Below are 20,067 nucleotides of genomic sequence, written 5' to 3'. Positions count from 1 at the left end.
GGAGGCAAGTGTGAGGTCATCCATTTTGGACCAAAAAAACGATAAGATTAAGTATTTTTTAAATAGTGAAAAGCTAAAAGAGATTTAGATATCCATGTACACAGATCACTAAAATCTACTAATCAGGTACATAAATTCATCAAAAAGGCTGATGGAACATTCGGCTTTATAACTAGAGGGCTAGAATATAAAGCCCTGGTTAGCCCACACCTGGAGCACCGAGTACAGTTCTGGGCACCACATCTGAGGAAGGATATACTGGCCTTGGGAGGAGCACAGTGCAGATTCACCAGAATGTTACCCGGGCTCCAAGGGTTAGATTATCAGGAGAGACTACAGAAACTAGGCTTGCATTCATAGAAGGCTAAGGGATTATTTGATTGAGGTAGTAAGGATTTTGAAAGGAATTGATAGGTTAGATAGAGAGAAACTTCTTCCGCTGGTGGGAGAGTCCAGGAAAAGGCGACAAAACCTTAAAATTAGAGCCAGGCCATTCATGCAAAGGGTGATGATGTCCATCACCAAGAGTGTCTCGGTAGGACCACTACTGACCGAGCTGGCTGAGTCCTGAAGGATATAGCTGCCAGACTGGGCCTACGGCACGTAGAGAACCAACACGAGGGAAAAACCTACCTGACTTCGTCCTCACCAATCTACCTGTCGCAGATGCATCTTTCCATGAGAGCATTGGTAGCAGTGACCACCGCACAGTCCTTGTGGAGACGAAGACCTGTCTTCACACTGAGGACACCCTCCATCGTGTTGTGTGACACTACCACAGTGTTAAATGGGATAGATTCAGAACAGATCTAGCAGCTCAGAACTGGGCATCCATGAGACGCTGTGGGCCATCAGCAGCAGCAGCATTGTATTCCACCACAATCTGTAACCTCATGGCCCGGCATATCCCTCACTCTACCATTACCATCAAGCCCGGGGACCAACCCTGGTTCAATGAGGAGTGCAGAAGAGCATGCCAGGAGTAGCATCAGACATACCTAAAAATGAGGTGCCAACCTGGGGCAAGCTGCAACACAGGACTACATGTATGCTAAACAACGGAAGCAGCGTGCTATAGACAGAGCTAAGCAATCCCACAATCAACGGATCAGATCAAAGCTCTCTAATCCTGCCACATCCAGTCGTGAATGGTGGTGGACCATTAAACAACTAACGGGAGGAGGAGGATCCATGAATATCCCCATCCTCAAAAGACAAAAGACAAGGCTGAAACATTTACAACCATCTTCATGTCAGAAATGTCGAGTGGATGATCCATATCGGCCTCCTCCTGTGGTCCCAACCATCACAGAAGCCAGTCTTCAGCCAATTCGATTCACTCTACGTGATATCGGCTGAGCACACTTGATACAGCAAAGGCTATGGGCCTTGACAACATCCCGGCTGTCGTGCTGAAGACTTGTGTTCCAGAACTAGCCGCGCCTCTAGCCAAGCTAATCCGGTACAGCTACAACACTGGCATCTATCCCACAATGTGGAAAACTGCCCAGGTATGTCCTGTCCACAAAAAGCAGGACAAATCCAATCCGCCCAATTACTGCCCCATCAGTCTACTCTCCATCATCAACAAAGTGATGGAAGGTGTTGTCGACAGTGCTATCAAGCGGCACTTACTCACCAATAACCTGTTCACCGATGCTCAGTTTGGGTTCCGCCAGGACCACTCGGCTCCAGAACTCATTACAGCCTTAGTCCAAACATGGACAAAAGAGCTGAATTCCAGAGGTGCGATGAGAGTGACTGCCCTCGACATCAAGGCAGCATTTGACCGAGTGTGGCATCAAGGAGCCATAGTAAAACTGAAGTCAATGTGAATCAGGGGGAAAACTCTCCACTGGCTGGAGTCATACCTAGCACAAAGGAAGATGGTTGTGGTTGTTGGAGGTCAATCATTACAGCCCCAGGACATCGCTGCAGGAGTTTCTCAGGGTAGTGGCCTGGGCCCAACCATCTTCAGCTGCTTCATCAATGACCTTTCCTCCATCATAAGGTGAGAAGTGGGGATGTTCGTTTGATTGCAGTGTTCAGTTCCATTCGCAACTCTTCAGATAATGAAGCAGTCCATGCCTGCATGCTACAAGACCTGGACAACATTCAGGCTTGGGCTGATAAGTGCCAGGCAATGACAATGACTATCTCCAATATGCGAGTCTAACCACCGCCCCTTGATATTCAACAGCATTACCATCGCCAAATCCCCCACCATCAACATCCTGGGGATCACCATTGACCAGAAACTTAACTGGACCAGCCACATAAATAGTGTGGCAACAAGAGCAGGTCAGAGGCTGGGTATTCTGCGGCAAGTGTCTCACCTCCTGACTCCCCAAAGCCTTTCCACCATCTACAAGGAACAAGTCAGGAATGTGATGGAATACTGTTCACTTGCCTGGATGAGTGCAGCTCCAACAACACTCAAGAAGCTCAACACCATCCAGGACAAAGCAGCCCGCTTGATTGGCAGCCCATCCACCACCTTCGGGATAAACGGGTCCTTTTCAGAATGGCAGGCAGTGACTAGTGGGGTGCCGCAGGGCTCAGTGCTGGGACCCCAGCTATTTACAATATACATTAATGATTTAGATGAAGGAATTGAATGTAATATCTCCAAGTTTGCAGATGACACTAAGCTAGGTGGTGGTGTGAGCTGTGAGGAGGACACTAAGAGGCTTCAGGGTGACTTGCACAGGTTAGGTGAGTGGGCAAATGCATGGCAGATGCAGTATAATGTGGATAAATGTGAGGTTATCCACTTTTGGGGCAAAAACACGAAGGCAGATTATCTGAATGGCAGCAGATTAGGAAAAGGGGAGGTGCAACGAGACATGGGTGTCATGGTACATCAGTCATTGAAAGTTGGCATGCAGGTACAGCAGGCGGTGAAGAAGGCACATAATATGTTGGCCTTCATAGCTAGGGGATTTGAGTATAGGAGCAGGGAAGTCTTACTGCAGTTGCACAGGGCCTTGGTGAGGCCTCACCTGGAATAGTGTGTTCAGTTTTGGTCTCCTAATCTGAGGAAGGTCATTCTTGCTATTGAGGGAGTGCAGCGAAGGTTCACCAGACTGGTTCCTGGGATGGCAGGACTGACATATGAGGAGAGGCTGGATTGACTGGGCCTGTATTCACTGGAGTTTAGAAGGATGAGAGGGGATCTCATAGAAACATATAAAATTCTGACGGGACTGGACAGGTTAGATGCAGGAAGAATGTTCCCGACGTTGGGGAAGTCCAGAACCAGGGGACGTAGTCTAAGGATAAGGGATAAGCCATTTAGGACTGAGATAAGGAGAAACTTCTTCACTCAAAGTTGTTAACCTGTGGAATTCCCTACCGCAGAGAGTTGTTGATGCCAGTTCATTGGATATATTCGAGAGGGAGTTAGATATGGCCCTTACGGCTAAAGGGATCGAGGGGTATGGACAGAAAGCAGGAAAGGGGTATTGAGGTGAATGATCAGCCATGATCTTATTGAATGGTGGTGCAGGCTCGAAGGGCCGAATGGCCTCCTCCTGCATCTATTTTCTATGTTTCTATGTTTAAGCATTCACTCCCTCCACCACCGGCGCACTGTGGCTGCAGTGTGTACCATCTACAAGATGCACTGCAGCAACTCGCCAAGGCTTCTTTGATAACACCTCCCAAACCCGCGACCTCTACCACCTAGAAGGACAAGGGCAGCAGGCGCATGGAACATCACCACTTCCAAGTTCCCCTCCAAGTTACACACCATCATGACCTGGAAATATATCGTCGCTGGGTCACAATCCTGGAATTCCCTCCCTAACAGCACTGTGGGAGCACCTTCACCATAAGGACTGCAGCGGTTCAAGAAGGCGGCTCACCACCACCTTCTCAAGGGGCAATTAGGGATGGGCAATAAATGCCGGCCTTGCCAGTGAGGCCCACATCCCAGGAACAAATAAAAAAAAGTGTGGAACTCTTTCCCACAAAAAGCAGTAGATGCTAGCTCAATGAATAATGTTAATTGTGAGATGGATAGATTTTTGCTAGCCGAGGCAATAAAAGGATATGGAGCAAAGGCAGATGAATGGAGTTAAGATACAGATCAGCCATGATCTTACTGAATGGCAGAACAAGCTTGAGGGTCATAATGGCCTCTTGTTCCTATGTTCTGATCTATAAAATTCGTGTCTAAATGAGAATAAAATTAGAAATTCATATTAAAGTCTAGGTTGATTCATGACTTTTCAAGCCCAATAAACAAACCCTACATAGATAGCTAATGTTTTTTTATTGACGGTCCTGGGTCTCGTTTAACCAAAAATTGGGCAGAAAAGGGTGCACTCCAGATGGTAGAGTGCGTGAGGTCTATTTATGGGAGTGGCTTATGACACTGAAGCAGCAATATCTAAGACAAAAATCTGAAGATGGTGCCACTCATTAACTAGCAAAGTCAGGAGTAAACCATCAGTTTCCAACCTTCGAATGCATGCTCAGTTTTCCACACACTGTCAATCTATACCAGTATCACTATGCGCCAGTCTGCCAATCTTGCTTTGAATGGATAGCAGAGGCTCAGCTAACCATAAATCCGTAGCTCTGGAGAGAACCTTTTCCTATGTTAAGCCTGAAGTTGCCACAAACCCCAACATGTGGCACCTAGGAGGTCTGGCTAATTTCCAGCTGCGTTGTTGGCAACAAATTAAGTGTATTCAAAAAGGATTTTGACGAGTTCCTGGTAGCAAACATAATGACATATAGAGGGTAGGTTGGTAGAGAGCCACCATGGCCTCCTGGGGATTATTTGGTCGCCTTTGGGCGACAATTCGATGTTTTAAGACTGAAATTAATATATAATAATGGGTAAAGGCAGGAAAATGGAGGTGACAAATCAGCCATGATGTGACTGAATGGCAGAACAGGCTTGAGGAGCTGAATGGGCTGGCGGGGGGGGGGGGGGGGGAGGGAGGGTGGAGGGGGGGTGACGGGGTAAGGCAGTTTCACTGAATGGGTTCGGGGGGGGGGTAGGGGTGGAGGGGGGGGGGGTAAGACAGTTTCACTGAATGGGTTGGGGGTGGGGGGAGGGGGGGTGACGGTGTAAGGCAGTTTCACTGAATGGGTTGGGGGTGGGGGGAGGGGGGGTGACGGTGTAAGGCAGTTTCACTGAATGGGTTGGGGGAGGGTGGAGGGGGGGGTGACGGTGTAAGGCAGTTTCACTGAATGGGTTGGGGGGAGGGGGGGTGACGGTGTAAGGCAGTTTCACTGAATGGGTTGGGGGAGGGTGGAGGGGGGGGTGACGGTGTAAGGCAGTTTCACTGAATGGGTTGGGGGTGGGGGGGGGGGTGACGGTGTAAGGCAGTTTCACTGAATGGGTTGGGGGAGGGTGGAGGGGGGGGTGACGGTGTAAGGCAGTTTCACTGAATGGGTTGGTGGGGGGGGTGGGGTGACGGGGTAAGGCAGTTTCACTGAATGGGTTGGGGGGGGGGGGGTGATGGGGTAAGGCAGTTTCACTGAATGGGTTGGGGGGGGGGGGGTGACGGTGTAAGGCAGTTTCACTGGGACAGTAGGACAGTGCAAGGCGGGCAAAGCTGGTTTGCTCCTGTCCAATTCTGTACATACATAATACAAATGAGTTGGAATCTAAAGTAGTATCTCACATCAACTCACCTCTTCAAAATGTGCTTTATCAATCGTGCTTAAATTGTAAGACTGTGCTTTAGTCTGGCTCCTCCTCACTTTGTTAGGTGAACAATTCCTTTTTTTACAGCTCCTGGAAATCGAGAGCAAGTAGAGTCAGTGTGGCTGACAGAAACAAGGACAAAGTACAGGCAGTGTGAGTGAGAGAGACAGTACAGGCATGGAGACATAGTACAGGCAGTGACAGAGAGATGGAGAGACAATACAGGCAGTGACAGAGAGATGGAGAGATAGTACAGGCGGTGAGAGAGAGATGGAGAGACAATTCAGACAGTGTGAGTGAGAGAAACAGTACAGGCAGTGTGTGAGAGAGACAGTACAGGCCGTGTGTGAGAGAGGCAGTACAGGCCGTGTGTGAGAGAGGCAGTACAGGCCGTGTGTGAGAGAGGCAGTACAGGCCGTGTGTGAGAGAGGCAGTACAGGCCGTGTGTGAGAGAGGCAGTACAGACCGTGTGTGAGAGAGGCAGTACAGGCCGTGTGTGAGAGAAACAGTACAGGCCGTGTGTGAGAGAGGCAGTACAGGCCGTGTGTGAGAGAGGCAGTACAGACCGTGTGTGAGAGAGGCAGTACAGGTCGTGTGTGAGAGAGGCAGTACAGGCCGTGTGTGAGAGAGGCAGTACAGGCCGTGTGTGAGAGAAACAGTACAGGCCGTGTGTGAGAGAGGCAGTACAGGCCGTGTGTGAGAGAGGCAGTACAGGCCGTGTGTGAGAGAGGCAGTACAGGCCGTGTGTGAGAGAGGCAGTACAGGCCGTGTGTGAGAGAGGTAGTACAGGCCGTGTGTGAGAGAGGCAGTACAAGCAGTGTGTAAGAGACAGACAGTACAGGCCGTGTGTGAGAGAGGCAGTACAGGCCGTGTGTGAGAGAGGCAGTACAGACCGTGTGTGAGAGAGGCAGTACAGGCCGTGTGTGAGAGAGGCAGTACAGGCCGTGTGTGAGAGAGGCAGTACAGGCCGTGTGTGAGAGAAACAGTACAGGCCGTGTGTGAGAGAAACAGTACAGGCCGTGTGTGAGAGAGGCAGTACAGGCCGTGTGTGAGAGAGGCAGTACAGGCCGTGTGTGAGAGAGGCAGTACAGGCCGTGTGTGAGAGAGGCAGTACAGGCCGTGTGTGAGAGAGGTAGTACAGGCCGTGTGTGAGAGAGGCAGTACAAGCAGTGTGTGAGAGACAGACAGTACAGGCCGTGTGTGAGAGAGGCAGTACAGGCCGTGTGTGAGAGAGGCAGTACAGACCGTGTGTGAGAGAGGCAGTACAGGCCGTGTGTGAGAGAGGCAGTACAGGCCGTGTGTGAGAGAGGCAGTACAGGCCGTGTGTGAGAGAGGCAGTACAGGCCGTGTGTGAGAGAGGCAGTACAGGCCGTGTGTGAGAGAGGCAGTACAGGCCGTGTGTGAGAGAGGTAGTGCAGGCCGTGTGTGAGAGAGGCAGTACAGGCCGTGTGAGAGAGAGGCAGTACAAGCAGTGTGTGAGAGACAGACAGTACAGGCCGTGTATGAAAGAGAGACAGACAGTACAGGCAGTGTGTGAGAGAGGCAGTACAGGCAGGGTGAGAAATGGCGAGACAGTACAGGCAGTGTGCGCAAGATGGAGAGACAGTACAGGCAGTGAGAGAGAGATGGAGAGACAGTAACAGGCAGTGTGTGAGAGAGACAGACAGTACAGGCAGTGTGTGAGAGAGAGAGACAGACAGTGCAAGCAGTGTGAGAGACAGAGACACAATACAGACAGTACAGTCACTGGGTGAGAGATGGCGATCTCCTCAATGAATCTGAGCTGTGTTTAAATTGCGGAGTGTGCATGAGAGAACTGTGATCATGGAGACAGCGATGGATGACACCGTGACCTGCCCAGGCTTCTGTTCCATCAGCCTGGTAGATACATGAACACCGAGGTATCTGCATTCACTTTCTGACTAGGCTGTCAATACCCAGGCTGCTGAGGGTAGCCTTTCTCTCCCAGGAACCATCACGGAAGAATGATATCTCGTTGAAATGACCCAGGCAAAGAGGGTTGCTGTGATATAAAAGGAGTGTGAATGCAGCCTGAGCAGTGTGCTCTATTCCACATGGCTCTGTGTTACTGGCCACTGAGCATCTGAACATGGGAGTTGTAATGTATGCACGTGTGAGTATGCTCACGGGTTTGAGTTGGGAGTGGCTTAGCCAGTCATGTGATGTTCACAAGACTCAATAAAACCCCAGCCAGTTGGGTTCGGGGGATCCACGATGAGGCAGGTGGTTGTGAGCCCAGTGGATGAACTGGTAATGTTTAGTGTGATTGTTAAACCTTTTGCTAATAAACCAACTCGTTCTTAATAGCAATGTGTTGCCATGAATTCTTAAGCAAAGGACCCATGAAGCAAATACATTACAGGAGTGGAAGCTGTGGTGAGTGCTGAGCATCATGGCATTGTGCCCAGAGGCCTGGATGGCCTCATGCTGACATTTACTTTGACGAGTTTGGTGATGTGGAAGAATTCTCTGGTTCTGTTTCTTGCCCCGAAAGTGGAAATGGTGTTTTCTCTGGCGATAAGCTCCAAGCATTTTGACACTGCTGACTGGCCTACCCCACACCGGTCGGGAGGGACCCCAAAGCACAGATGTTGAGGGCAGCTGTGGATGTTACTGGTGGCCCCCATCAAGGCCCCAGACACAATGGCATTGGTTGAGATTGGCTGCTGGTCCACTCCACCACTGGCCTCCCTACCAGTAAACCTCAGCCAGCGAAGGCAGTCCTTTCCCGACAGGCCCAGTTAGCTGAGCTGGGTCTGTAGGCATATCTTTGTGGGGAATGGTGGGTGCATGCAGACCTGTGTTGCACAGGAACCTCCCAAGTATCTCTTCAGTCATCCTCCAGACAAAACTGAGGTGTGAGGAGCGCTGAATGTTAGACCCATTTTCATGACTGTGGCCGCAGCAATCAAATTCAAACAATGAACCTTTAAGAAAGCGCAGAGTGTGAGTTATATGGGGCGGCGGGGGGACGACACACAGTGCGATCAGCTGTTTGCATTGTGAAGTTACATTAAAGTTCATTAGCATCATACGGGTTATGGTGCTCTTCATCAATTACAAGCGAGCAATGTCCGCCCGAATAAAAGGTCCCCCCAGAAAATCACACAATCCGTAACCTGAGCTGGTTTCAGGCCAACGTGTCACCCTGCCATTTCCTGATATCTCCCTACCCAGATCCCATTAGCCAGGAAATGTATCGGAGTCTCCTAGTCTAATTCTCTTGTGCTGCCGTCGGTGCAGTGTGACTGGAGTTTACACAAACTCTTACCCGCTTCCATTCCCGGGCATTGATCCTTTCTTGACCACAATTGGTTTGCTGCTCATGTTCTGGAGTCTGCTGGCTTCCCAGGTGTCAGCGGTCAGGGTCATATACACCCGGTGCGGTAATCGGTCCGGACCCATTGCATTGCACGCTGCGAAAAACACAAACACAGCATACGGAAAGAGTCAACAGCCAGAAATCAGAGGGCCTTACAACCCAGCGTCATGGGCCTCACCCACATCATCTACAGAGCTTCTCAACAGGAATGCTGGGAGGGTCAATGTCCAGTGCATCTCTTGTCGATCCCCCACTCCCTTCACCCCACCACCGACAATCTTCAGCTGTCCAGGCACTGAGCTCCCTGCCTCTCTACCCCCTGCTCCTCCTTTAGATTCTTAGTGTCAGCTGTGGCTCAGCTGCCTCAGAGTCAGAAAGTTGTGGGTTCAAGTCCCACTCCAGAGACTTGAGCACTTAAATCTAGGCTGACACTCCAGTGCAGTGCTGAGGGAGCGCTGCACTGTCAGAGATGTCGTCTTTTGGGTGAGACATTAAACCGAGGCCCCGTCTGCACTCTCAGATGGATGTAAAAGATCCCATGGCACTATTTCGAAGCAGAGCAGGGGAGTTCTCCCTGGTGTCCTGGCCAATATTAATCCCTCAATCAACATCACTAAAACAGATTATCTGGTCATTATCACATTGCTGTTTGTGGGAGCTTGCTGTGCACAAATTGGCTGCCACGTTTCCTACATTACAACAGTGACTACACTTCAAAAGTACTTCATTGGCTGTAAAGTGCTTTGGGATGTATGGTGGTCATGAAGGACGCTGTATAAATGCAAATCTTTCTTTTTTTTCTAAAACCTACCTCTTTAAATCAAGCTTTTGGTCATTTGCCCTAGTATCTGCTTATGAGGCTCAGTGTCAAACTTTGACTGATAACACTCCTGTGAAGTGCCTTGGAACATTTGGCTACGTTAAAGGAGCTGTATAAATGCAGTTGTTGTTGTCGTGCCTTTTTATCACTTTCTCCTTTTGGGACTTCAGGTGACAGCTATAGCTACTCAAAAACTAAAGCTACCGTTTACAACACCTAATGGTACTGCAGCTTTCCAATCACTGCCAGATCTCGATGTTAGCCATGTAATGCACGCTATCAGTTGCCTTATAATTCTGCAGCAGCAAAATCATCAGCTTTTATTGCTCAGACAGCTGCCGATCAGTGTCACCAGGCACAACTTGATTACTCTTCATGCACGTCCCAGTGTGTTTCCTGCAGCAAATGTCAATCTGATTTTGTTCATAGAATCATAGCAACTTACAGCACAGAAGGAGGCCATTCAGCCCGCCGTGCCTGTGCTGGCTCTGTCCCACATCCCTGCCCTCTGTCAGTAACCCCGTAGGTTCCTCATCCTCCAGCATCTCTCCAACTCCCTTTTAAATTTATTGCTGGAATCAGCTTCCACCACCTTTTCAGGGAGAGCGTTCCAGATCCCGATAACTCTGAGTGAAATCATTTCTCCTAATCTCCTCTCGAGATCTTTTGGCAATGATTTTTTAATCTATGACCTCTGGTTATTGACCCACTTGTCATAGAGAATTGTTTCTCTGTCCACTCTATCAAATCCTCTCATCACCATGAAACCCACTAGGTCATCTCTTAACCTTCTCTGTTCCAAGGAGAACAGCCCTAACTTTCCCAACCTCTCCTCATAACCGAACTTCCTCATCCCTGCCACTATCCCAGTACACCTGTGTACCCTTTCTAAGGCCGTTACATCTTTCCCAGAATTGTCCACAATACTCCAGCTGAGGCCTAACTAGAGTTTTATAAAATTATAGCATGATCTCGGTGTTAATTAATGGATTGAGAACTGGTTGTCAGACAGGAAGCAAAGAGTAGGAGTAAATGGATACTTTTCAGAATGGCAGGCAGTGACTAGTGGGGTACCGCAAGGTTCTGTGCTGGGGCCCCAGCTGTTTACATTGTACATTAATGAATTAGACGAGGGGATTAAATGTAGTATCTCCAAATTTGCAGATGACACTAAGTTGGGTGGCAGTGTGAGCTGCGAGGAGGATGCTATGAGGCTGCAGAGTGACTTGGATAGGTTAGCTGAGTGGGCAAATGCATGGCAGATGAAGTATGAAGTATAATGTGGATAAATGTGAGGTTATCCACTTTGGTGGTAAAAACAGAGAGACAGACTATTATCTGAATGGTGACAGATTAGGAAAAGGGGAGGTGCAACGAGACCTGGGTGTCATGGTACATCAGTCATTGAAGGTTGGCATGCAGGTACAGCAGGCGTAAGAAAGCAAATGGCATGTTGGCCTTCATAGCGAGGGGATTTGAGTACAGGGGCAGGGAGGTGTTGCTACAGTTGTACAGGGCCTTGGTGAGGCCACACCTGGAGTATTATGTACAGTTTTGGTCTCCTAACTTGAGGAAGGACATTCTTGCTATTGAGGGAGTGCAGCGAAGATTCACCAGACTGGTTCCCGGGATGGCGGGACTGACCTATCAAGAAAGACTGGATGAACTGGGCTTGTATTCACTGGAGTTCAGAAGAATGAGAGGGGACCTCATAGAAACGTTTAAAATTCTGATGGGTTGAGACAGGTTAGATGCAGGAAGAATGTTCCCAATGTTGGGGAAGTCCAGAACCAGGGGTCACAGTCTAAGGATAAGGGGTAAGCCATTTAGGACCGAGATGAGGAGAAACTTCTTCACCCAGAGAGTGGTGAACCTGTGGAATTCTCTACCACAGAAAGTAGTTGAGGCCAATTCACTAAATATATTCAAAAGGGAGTTAGATGAAGTCCTTACTACTCGGGGGATCAAGGGGTATGGCGAGAAAGCAGGAATGGGGTACTGAAGTTGCATGTTCAGCCATGAACTCATTGAATGGCGGTGCAGGCTAGAAGGGCTGTATGGCCTACTCCTGCACCTATTTTCTATGTTTCTATGAATAGTGAACCTCAAATATTCTCATGTTAAATAGAGGGAGGAGGACAAGGAACATATATCACACAGTAAATCCAGATTATACGATGAAGTATAATGTGGGACAATGTGAGGTTATCCACTTTGATAGGAAAAATAAAAAAGCAAATTATTATTTAAATGGGGAGAGATTACAAAATACTGTGGTACAGAGGGACCTGGGGATCCTTGTACATGAAACACAAAAACTGAGCATGCAGGTACAGCAAGTAATCAGGGAGGCAAATGGAACGTTGGCCTTTATTGCAAGGGGGATAGAGTATAAAAGCAGAGGAGTCCTGCTACAACTGCACAGGGCGTTGGTGAGGCCACACCTGGAGTACTGCGTACAGTTTTGGTCTCCGTATTTAAAGAGGGATATACTTGCACTGGAGGCACTTCAGAGAAGGTTCATGAGGTTGATTCTTGAGATGAAGGGGCTGTCTTATGAAGAAAGGTTGAGCAGGTTGGGTCTATACTCATTGGAGTTTAGAAGACTTAGAGGTGATCTTATTAAAACGTGCAAGATTCTGAGGGGGTCTTGATAGGGTGGATGCAGAGAGGATGTTTCCCCTCGTGGGGGAATCTAGAACTAGGGGGCATCATTTCAGAATATGGGATTGTCCAACTGAAATGAGAAAGAATTTATTCTCTCAAGAGGGTCGCGAATCTTTTGAATTGTCTGCCTCAGAGAGATGTGGAGGCAGGGTCATTGAAGGTACAGATTTTTGAAAGATAAGGGAGTCAAGGGTTATAGGGAGCGGCAGGGAAGTGGAGCCAAGTCCATGATCAGATCAGCCATAATCTTATTAAATGGCAGAGCAGGCTCGAGGGGCCAACTAGCCTACTCTTGCTCCTATGTTTTATGTTCTTATTAATGGTGTGCATTGCGCATTAAATCTGTATTAATAGCATATATCATGCAATTAATTTATATTAATGGTATCTATCCCACAGCTAATCTATATTGATGGTATACATCACAAATTCAATCTATATTATTGGTATATATCACAAAGTAATATTAATGGTATAATCATTTTTTTAATTATTCATTCACAGGCATTGCTGGCAAGGCCGGCATTTATTGCCCATCCCTAATTGCCCCTCGAGAAGGTGGTGGTGAGCCGCCTTCTTGAACCGCTGCAGTCCATGTGGTGAAGTTGCTCCCACAGTGCTGTTAGGGAGGAAGTTCCAGGATTTTGACCCAGCGACGATCAACCCAGCAATGGTGATATACTTCCAAGTCAGGATGGTGTGTGAGTTAGAGGGGAATGTGGAGGTCGTGGTGATCCCATGTGCCTGCCGCCCTTGTCCTTCTTGGCGAGTTGCTGCAGTGCATCTTGTAGATGGTACACACTGCAGCCACGGTGCGCCGGTGGTGGAGGGAGTGAATGTTGAAGGTGGTGGATGGGATGCCAATCAAGCGGGCTGCTTTGTCCTGGATGGTGTCGAGCTTCTTGAGTGTTGCTGGAGCGGCACTCATCCAGGCAAGTGGAGAGTGTTATGTATGGAGAGTCAGTCAGACTGAACACTGTGAGCTCAAAGTAAAGTGTGACCTTAGTCTTTTATTGCAGGTCTCTAGAGTGCCTCTCCAACCTGTGAGCCTCCTTAAATACCTGTGCTCCCAAGGGATTATGGGATCCCTTGGGACTCCGGGGGATGAGCCCTCTGGTCCCCCCAATAGTGTAACTACTTACAATGTGAGTCGATCTGGGGCCCTTCTTGCCCTGGTTGATCGACTCGGTGTGAAAGCTGGTGTTGTTGAATCATTTGTTGGGCCCTCGCTGGGCTGCTATGCAGCTGGCCTTGCTGGGCTGCCTCGTGTGTTGGGCCCTGCTGGGCTGCTGTGGATGATGGGTTCTGCTTCATGGTCAACCTTGGTGCCAGTTGCCACTGGTGTGTGTGTTGGGGGAACAAAAAAGGTAGGATCCAAGGTGGGTTGCTCAGGATAGTCCGTGAATCTGAGGTCGATTTGGTCTAAGTGTGACCCGAAACACCCTGCTCCCCTCTTTGGCCACGACAGTGCCGGGAAGCCACTTGGGACCTTGTCCATAATTTAATACAAATACAGGATCATTGATTCCAATCTCATGTGAAACATTTGCACTATCATGGTATGCACTTTGTTGAAGCCGCCTGCTCTCTACCAGTTCATGTAGATCAGGGTGAACTAACGAAAGCCTTGTCTTAAGAGCTCTTTTCATGAGCAGTTCAGCAGGTGGGATCCCAGTGAGTGAGTGTGGTAACTAAGCAGGAGTCGGGATAGGCGAGTTTGCAGTGAGCCTTCAGTTACCCTCTTCAAGCCTTGCTTGATGGTTTGCACTGCTCTCTCTGCCGGACGCTGGTTTAAACGGGGCAGATGTGACATGTTTGATCCCGTTACGGGTCATGAATTCTTTGAACTCAACACTGGTAAAACATAGCCCGTTGTCGCTCACCAGGACATCGGGTAAGCCGTGAGTGGCAAACATGGCCCACAGGCTCTCAGTGGTGGCAGCGGACGTGCTAGCCGACATTATCTCACATTCAATCCACTTGGAGTACGTGTCTACAACCACAAGGAACATTTTACCTAAGAATGGGACTGCATAGTTGACGTATACCCTAGACCACGGTTTGGAGGGCCAAGACCAGGTTGGTGAGCCCTATAAAGGCCCAGCGGGAGGTCGAGAGGCGGCGGCAGTCGGTGAGAGCCGGGAGCAGTGTTGGTGAGGCCTGTAAAAGGCCCAGCGGGAGGTCGAGAGGCGGCGGCACTCGGCGAGAGCCAGGAGCAGTGTTGGTGAGGCCTATAAAGGCCCAGCTTGTGCAGCTTCAGCGGGGAGAGAAAGCAAAAAAGTAGAAAGAAATCAAAAGGTGACGTTACAGCCAAAGGGGTAAGTGATTGGCTGGTCATTGGTAAGTAGCTTTTCTTTTTCTTCTTATATCAGTAAGAAACCTGTTAACATTGTTGTCGCCAAATTAAGTGTATCTAACGGTTAAGTCATGGCAGGAGAGCTCGGTCACGTGTCACGTGATATGCTCCTTCTGTACCATGTGGGAACTCAGGGACACTTCCGGTGTTCCTGACGACAACATCTGCGGGAAGTGTATCCGCCTCCAGCTCCTGACGGACCGCGTTGCAAAATTGGAGCTGAAGGTGGATTCACTCTGGTGCATCCACGATGCTGAGAATGATGTGATTAGCACGTGTAGCGAATTGGTCTTATCGCAGGTAAAGGGTCCACAGCCAGATAGGGAATGGAAGACCAACAGGAAGAGCAGTGCAAGGAAGTTAGTGCAGGGGTCCCCTGCGGTCATCCCCCTGCAAAACAGATACATCGCTTTGGGTACTGTTGAGGGGGATGACTCATCAGGGGAGGGCAGCAGCAGCCAAGTTCATGGCACCGTGGCTGGCTCTGCTGCACAGGAGGGTAGGAAAAATGGGAGAGCGACGGTGATAGGGGATTCAATTGTAAGGGGAATAGATAGGCGTTTCTGCAGCCGCAACCGAGACTCCAGGATGGTATGTTGCCTCCCTGGTGCAAGGGTCAAGGATGTCTCGGAGCAGGTGCAGGACATTCTGAAAAGGGAGGGTGAACAGCCAGTTGTCGTGGTGCACATTGGTACCAACGATATAGGTAAAAAACGGGATGAGGTCCTACGAGACGAATTTAAGGAGCTAGGAGCTAAATTAAAAAGTAGGACCTCAAAAGTAGTAATCTCGGGATTGCTACCAGTGCCACGTGCTAGTCAGAGTAGGAATCGCAGGATAGCTCAGATAAATACGTGGCTTGAGCAGTGGTGCAGCAGGGAGGGATTCAAATTCCTGGGGCATTGGAACCGGTTCTGGGGGAGGTGGGACCAGTACAAACCGGACGGTCTGCACCTAGGCAGGGCCGAAACCAATGTCCTAGGAGGAGAGTTTGCTAGTGCTGTTGGGGAGGAGTTAAACTAATATGGCAGGGGAATGGGAACCGATTCAGGGAGACAGAGGGAAACAAAATGGAGACAGAAGCAAAAGACAGAAAGGAGATGAGTAAAAGTGGAGGGCAGAGAAACCCAAGGCAAAAAACAAAAAGGGCCGCTTTGCAGCAAAATTCTAAAGGGTCAAAGTGTGTTAAAAAGGCAAGCCTGAAGGCGCTGTGCCTCAATGCGAGGAGTATTCGGAATAAGGTGGACGAATTAACTGTGCAGATAGCAGTTAACGGATACGATGTGGTTGGCATCTCGGAGACATGGCTCCAGGGTGACCAAGGCTGGGAACTCAACATCTAAGGGTATTCAACATTTAGGAAGGATAGACAGAAGGAGGCAGGGTGGCGTTGCTGGTTAAAGAGGAAATTAATGAAATTGTAAGGAAAGATGTGGAATCGGTATGGGTGGAGCTACGGAATACCAAAGGGCAGAAAACGCTAATGGGAGTTGTGTAGAGACCTCCAAACAGTAGTAATGATGTTGGGGAGGGCATCAAACAGGAAATTAGGGATGCATGCAATAAAGGTGCAGCAGTTATCATGGGTGACTTTAATATGCATATAGATTGTGCTAACCAAACTGGAAACAATACGGTGGAGGAAGATTTCCTGGAGTGCATAAGGGATGGTTTTCTAGACCAATATGTCGAGGAACCAACTTGGGGGGAGGCTATCTTAGACTGGGTGTTGTGTAATGAGAGAGGATTAATTAGCAATCTTGTTGTGCGAGGCCCCTTGGGGAAGAGTGACCATAATATGGTGGAATTCTACATTGTGATGGAGAATGAAACAGTTAATTCAGAGACCATGGTCCTGAACTTAAAGAAGGGTAACTTTGAAGGTATGAGGCATGAATTGGCTTGGATAGATTGGCGAATGAAACTTTAGGGATTGACAGTGGATGGGCAATGGCAGACATTTAGAGACTGCATGGATGAACTACAACAATTGTACATCCCTGTCTGGCGTAAAAATAAAAAAGGGAAGGTGGCTCAACCGTGGCTATCAAGGGAAATCAGGGATAGTATTAAAGCCAAGGAAGTGGCATACAAATTGGCTAGAAATAGCAGCGAACCCAGGGACTGGGAGAAATTTAGAACTCAGCAGAGGAGGACAAAGGGTTTGATTAGGGCAGGGAAAATAGAGTACGAGAGGAAGCTTGCAGGGAACATTAAAATGGACTGCAAAAGCTTCTATAGATATGTAAAGAGAAAAAGGTTAGTAAAGACAAACGTAGGTCCCCTGCAGTCAGAATCAGGGGAAGTCATAACTGGGAACAAAGAAATGGCAGACCAATTGAACAAGTTCTTTGGTTCGGTATTCATTAAGGAGGACACAAACAACCTCCTGGATATAAAAGGGGTAAGAGGGTCTAGTAAGAAGGAGGAACTGAGGGAAATCCTTATTGGTCGGGAAATTGTGTTGGAGAAATTGATGGGATTGAAGGCCGATAAATCCCCAGGGCCTGATGGTCTGCATCCCAGAGTACTTAAGGAGGTGGCCTTGGAAATAGCGGATGCATTGACAGTCATTTTCCAACATTCCATAGACTCTGGATCAATTCCTATGGAGTGGAGGGTAGCCAATGTAACCCCACTTTTTAAAAAAGGAGAGAAAACAGGGAATTATAGACGGGTCAGCCTGACATCGGTCGTGGGTAAAATGATGGAATCAATTATTAAGGATGTCATAGCAGCGCATTTGGAAAGAGGTTATATGATAGGTGCAAGTCAGCATGGATTTGTGAATGGGAAATAATGCTTGACAAATCTTCTGGAATTTTTTGAGAATATTTCCAGTAGAGTGGACAAGGGAGAACCAGTTGATGTGGTGTATTTGAACTTTCAGAAGGCTTTCGACAAGGTCCCACACAAGAGATTAATGTGCAAAGTTAAAGCACATGGGATTGGGGGGTAGTGTGCTGACGTGGATTGAGAACTGGTTGAGCAAAGAGTAGGAGTAAATGGGTATTGGCAGGCAGTGACTAGTGGGGTACCGCAAGGTTCTGTGCTGGGGCCCCAGCTGTTTACATTGTACATTAATGATTTGGACGAGGGGATTAAATGTAGTATCTCCAAATTTGCAGATGACACTAAGTTGGGTGGCAGTGTGAGCTGCGAGGAGGATGCCATGAGGCTGCAGAGTGACTTGGATAGGTTAGATGAGTGGGCAAATGCATGGCAGATGAAGTATAATGTGGATAAATGTGAGGTTATCTACTTTGGTTATAAAAACAGAGAAACAGGCTATTATCTGAATGGTGACAGATTAGGAAAAGGGGAGGTGCAACGAGACCTGGGTGTCATGGTACATCAGTCATTGAAGGTTGGCATGCAGGTACAGCAGGCGGTTAAGAAAGCAAATGGCATGTTGGCCTTCATAGCGAGGGGATTTGAGTACAGGGGCAGGGAGGTGTTACTACAGTTGTACAGGGCCTTGGTGAGGCCACACCTGGAGTATTGTGTACAGCTTTGGTCTCCTAACTTGAGGAAGGACATTCTTGCTATTGAGGGAGTGCAACGAAGGTTCACCAGACTGATTCCCGGGATGGCAGGACTGACCTATCAAGAAAGACTGTATCAAATGGGCTTGTATTCACTGGAGTTCAGAAGAATGAGAGGAGATCTCATAGAAACGTTTAAAATTCTGGCGGGTTTAGACAGGTAGATGCAGGAAGAATGTTCCCAATGTTGGGGAAGTCCAGAACCAGGGGTCACAGTCGAAGGATAAGGGGTAAGCCATTTAGGACCGAGATGAGGAGAAACTTCTTCACCCAGAGTGGTGAACCTGTGGAATTCTCTACCACAGAAAGTTGTTGAGGCCAATTCACTAAATATATTCAAAAAGGAGTTAGATGTAGTCCTTACTACTAGGGGGATCAAGGGGTATGGCGTGAAAGCAGGAATGGGGTATTGAAGTTGCATGTTCAGCCATGAACTCATTGAATGGCGATGCAGGCTCGAAGGGCCGAATGGCCTACTCCTGCACCTACTTTCTATGTTTCTATGTTTCGATAAACTTAGCGGCGCCTCCCTGGATACATTGCTTAACTGCGAGCATGTCGTACATCTGTGAACGCAGGACTCTAAGTCCGCATCGATACTGGGACACCACACGTGGGATCTGGCTATCGCTTTCATCATTACGATGCCTGGGTGGATACTGTGGAGGTAATTGATGAAGGTGTCTCTGCCCTTCTTGGGAACCACTACTCGATTGCCCCACAGAAGGCAGTCTGCCTGTATAGACATATCATCTTTGCGGCGCTGGAACGGCTTTATCTCTTCCTGCATTTCCACTGGGACACTGGACCAGCTCCTGTGAAGCACACAGCTTTTGACTCGAGAATAAGGGGTCCTGGCTTGTCCAGGTTTTGATCTGACGGGCAGTGACGGGTGATTGCTCACTCTCAAATGCTTCCATAACCATGGCTAGATCTGCGGGCTGCCCCATTTCCATCACCGTGGTGGGCAATGGCAGTCTACTGAGAGCATCGGCGCAGTTTTCTGTGCCTGACCTGTGGCGGATGGCGTAGTTGTATGCGGAGAACATGAGCGCCCATCTCTGGATGTGGGCCGATTCATTGATATTTATCCCTTTACTCTCGGAAAACAGAGATATAAGTGGCTTATGGTCAGTTTCCAATTCGAATTTTAGCCCAAACAGGTATTGATGCATTTTCTTTACCCCATAGACACACGCTAACAATTCTTTCTCAATCATGCTGTAGTATCTCTCAGCCTTAGACAGACTTCTGGATGCATAAGCAACCCGTTGCAGTTTCCAGAAATCATTAGCTTGTTGCAATACACACCCGATGCCATATGACGATGCATCACATGCTAGTACCAAAGGCTTACATGGATCATACAACACAAGCAATTTGTTTGAGCATAACAATTTTTTCACTTTTACAAAGGCATTTTCTTGGCTTTTACCCCAAACCCATTCGCCCCCTTTTCGTAGTTGGACATGCAGTGATTCTTAGGGCCCAAGTTTCCACATGATTTGCGCCTGATTTTTAGGAGCAACTGGTGGAGAACGAACTATCTTAGAAATCGCAATTCTCCACATTTTTTTTTCTGCAGTTCTAGTGAGGTAGAACAGTTCTACTTTGGAACAGAATTTTTTCTTCAAAAGGGGGCGTGTCCAGCCACTGATGCCTGATTTGAAA

General features: G+C 48.4%; 1 protein-coding gene across 1 annotated transcript in view; it reads right to left on the bottom strand.

Annotated features, from left to right (window-relative positions):
- LOC139276989 (uncharacterized) overlaps positions 1-20,067 on the bottom strand; it is a 55,194-nt gene that overhangs the window by 24,550 nt on the left and 10,577 nt on the right. The window contains exons 2-3 of the mRNA XM_070894988.1: positions 8,958-9,102; positions 5,653-5,755 (exon numbers count right to left, since the gene is read on the bottom strand). Of these exons, the coding sequence (XP_070751089.1) occupies positions 5,653-5,755; positions 8,958-9,091 (237 nt within the window). The 5' untranslated portion in view covers positions 9,092-9,102. The remainder of the gene's footprint in view (positions 1-5,652; positions 5,756-8,957; positions 9,103-20,067) is intronic.

Source organism: Pristiophorus japonicus, chromosome 12 (genome assembly GCF_044704955.1).
Source record: "Pristiophorus japonicus isolate sPriJap1 chromosome 12, sPriJap1.hap1, whole genome shotgun sequence".
Taxonomy (NCBI): Eukaryota; Metazoa; Chordata; class Chondrichthyes; family Pristiophoridae; genus Pristiophorus; species Pristiophorus japonicus.
The sequence above is the reverse complement of the archived record's forward strand: the minus strand, read 5'-3'. Positions and strand labels throughout refer to the sequence as shown.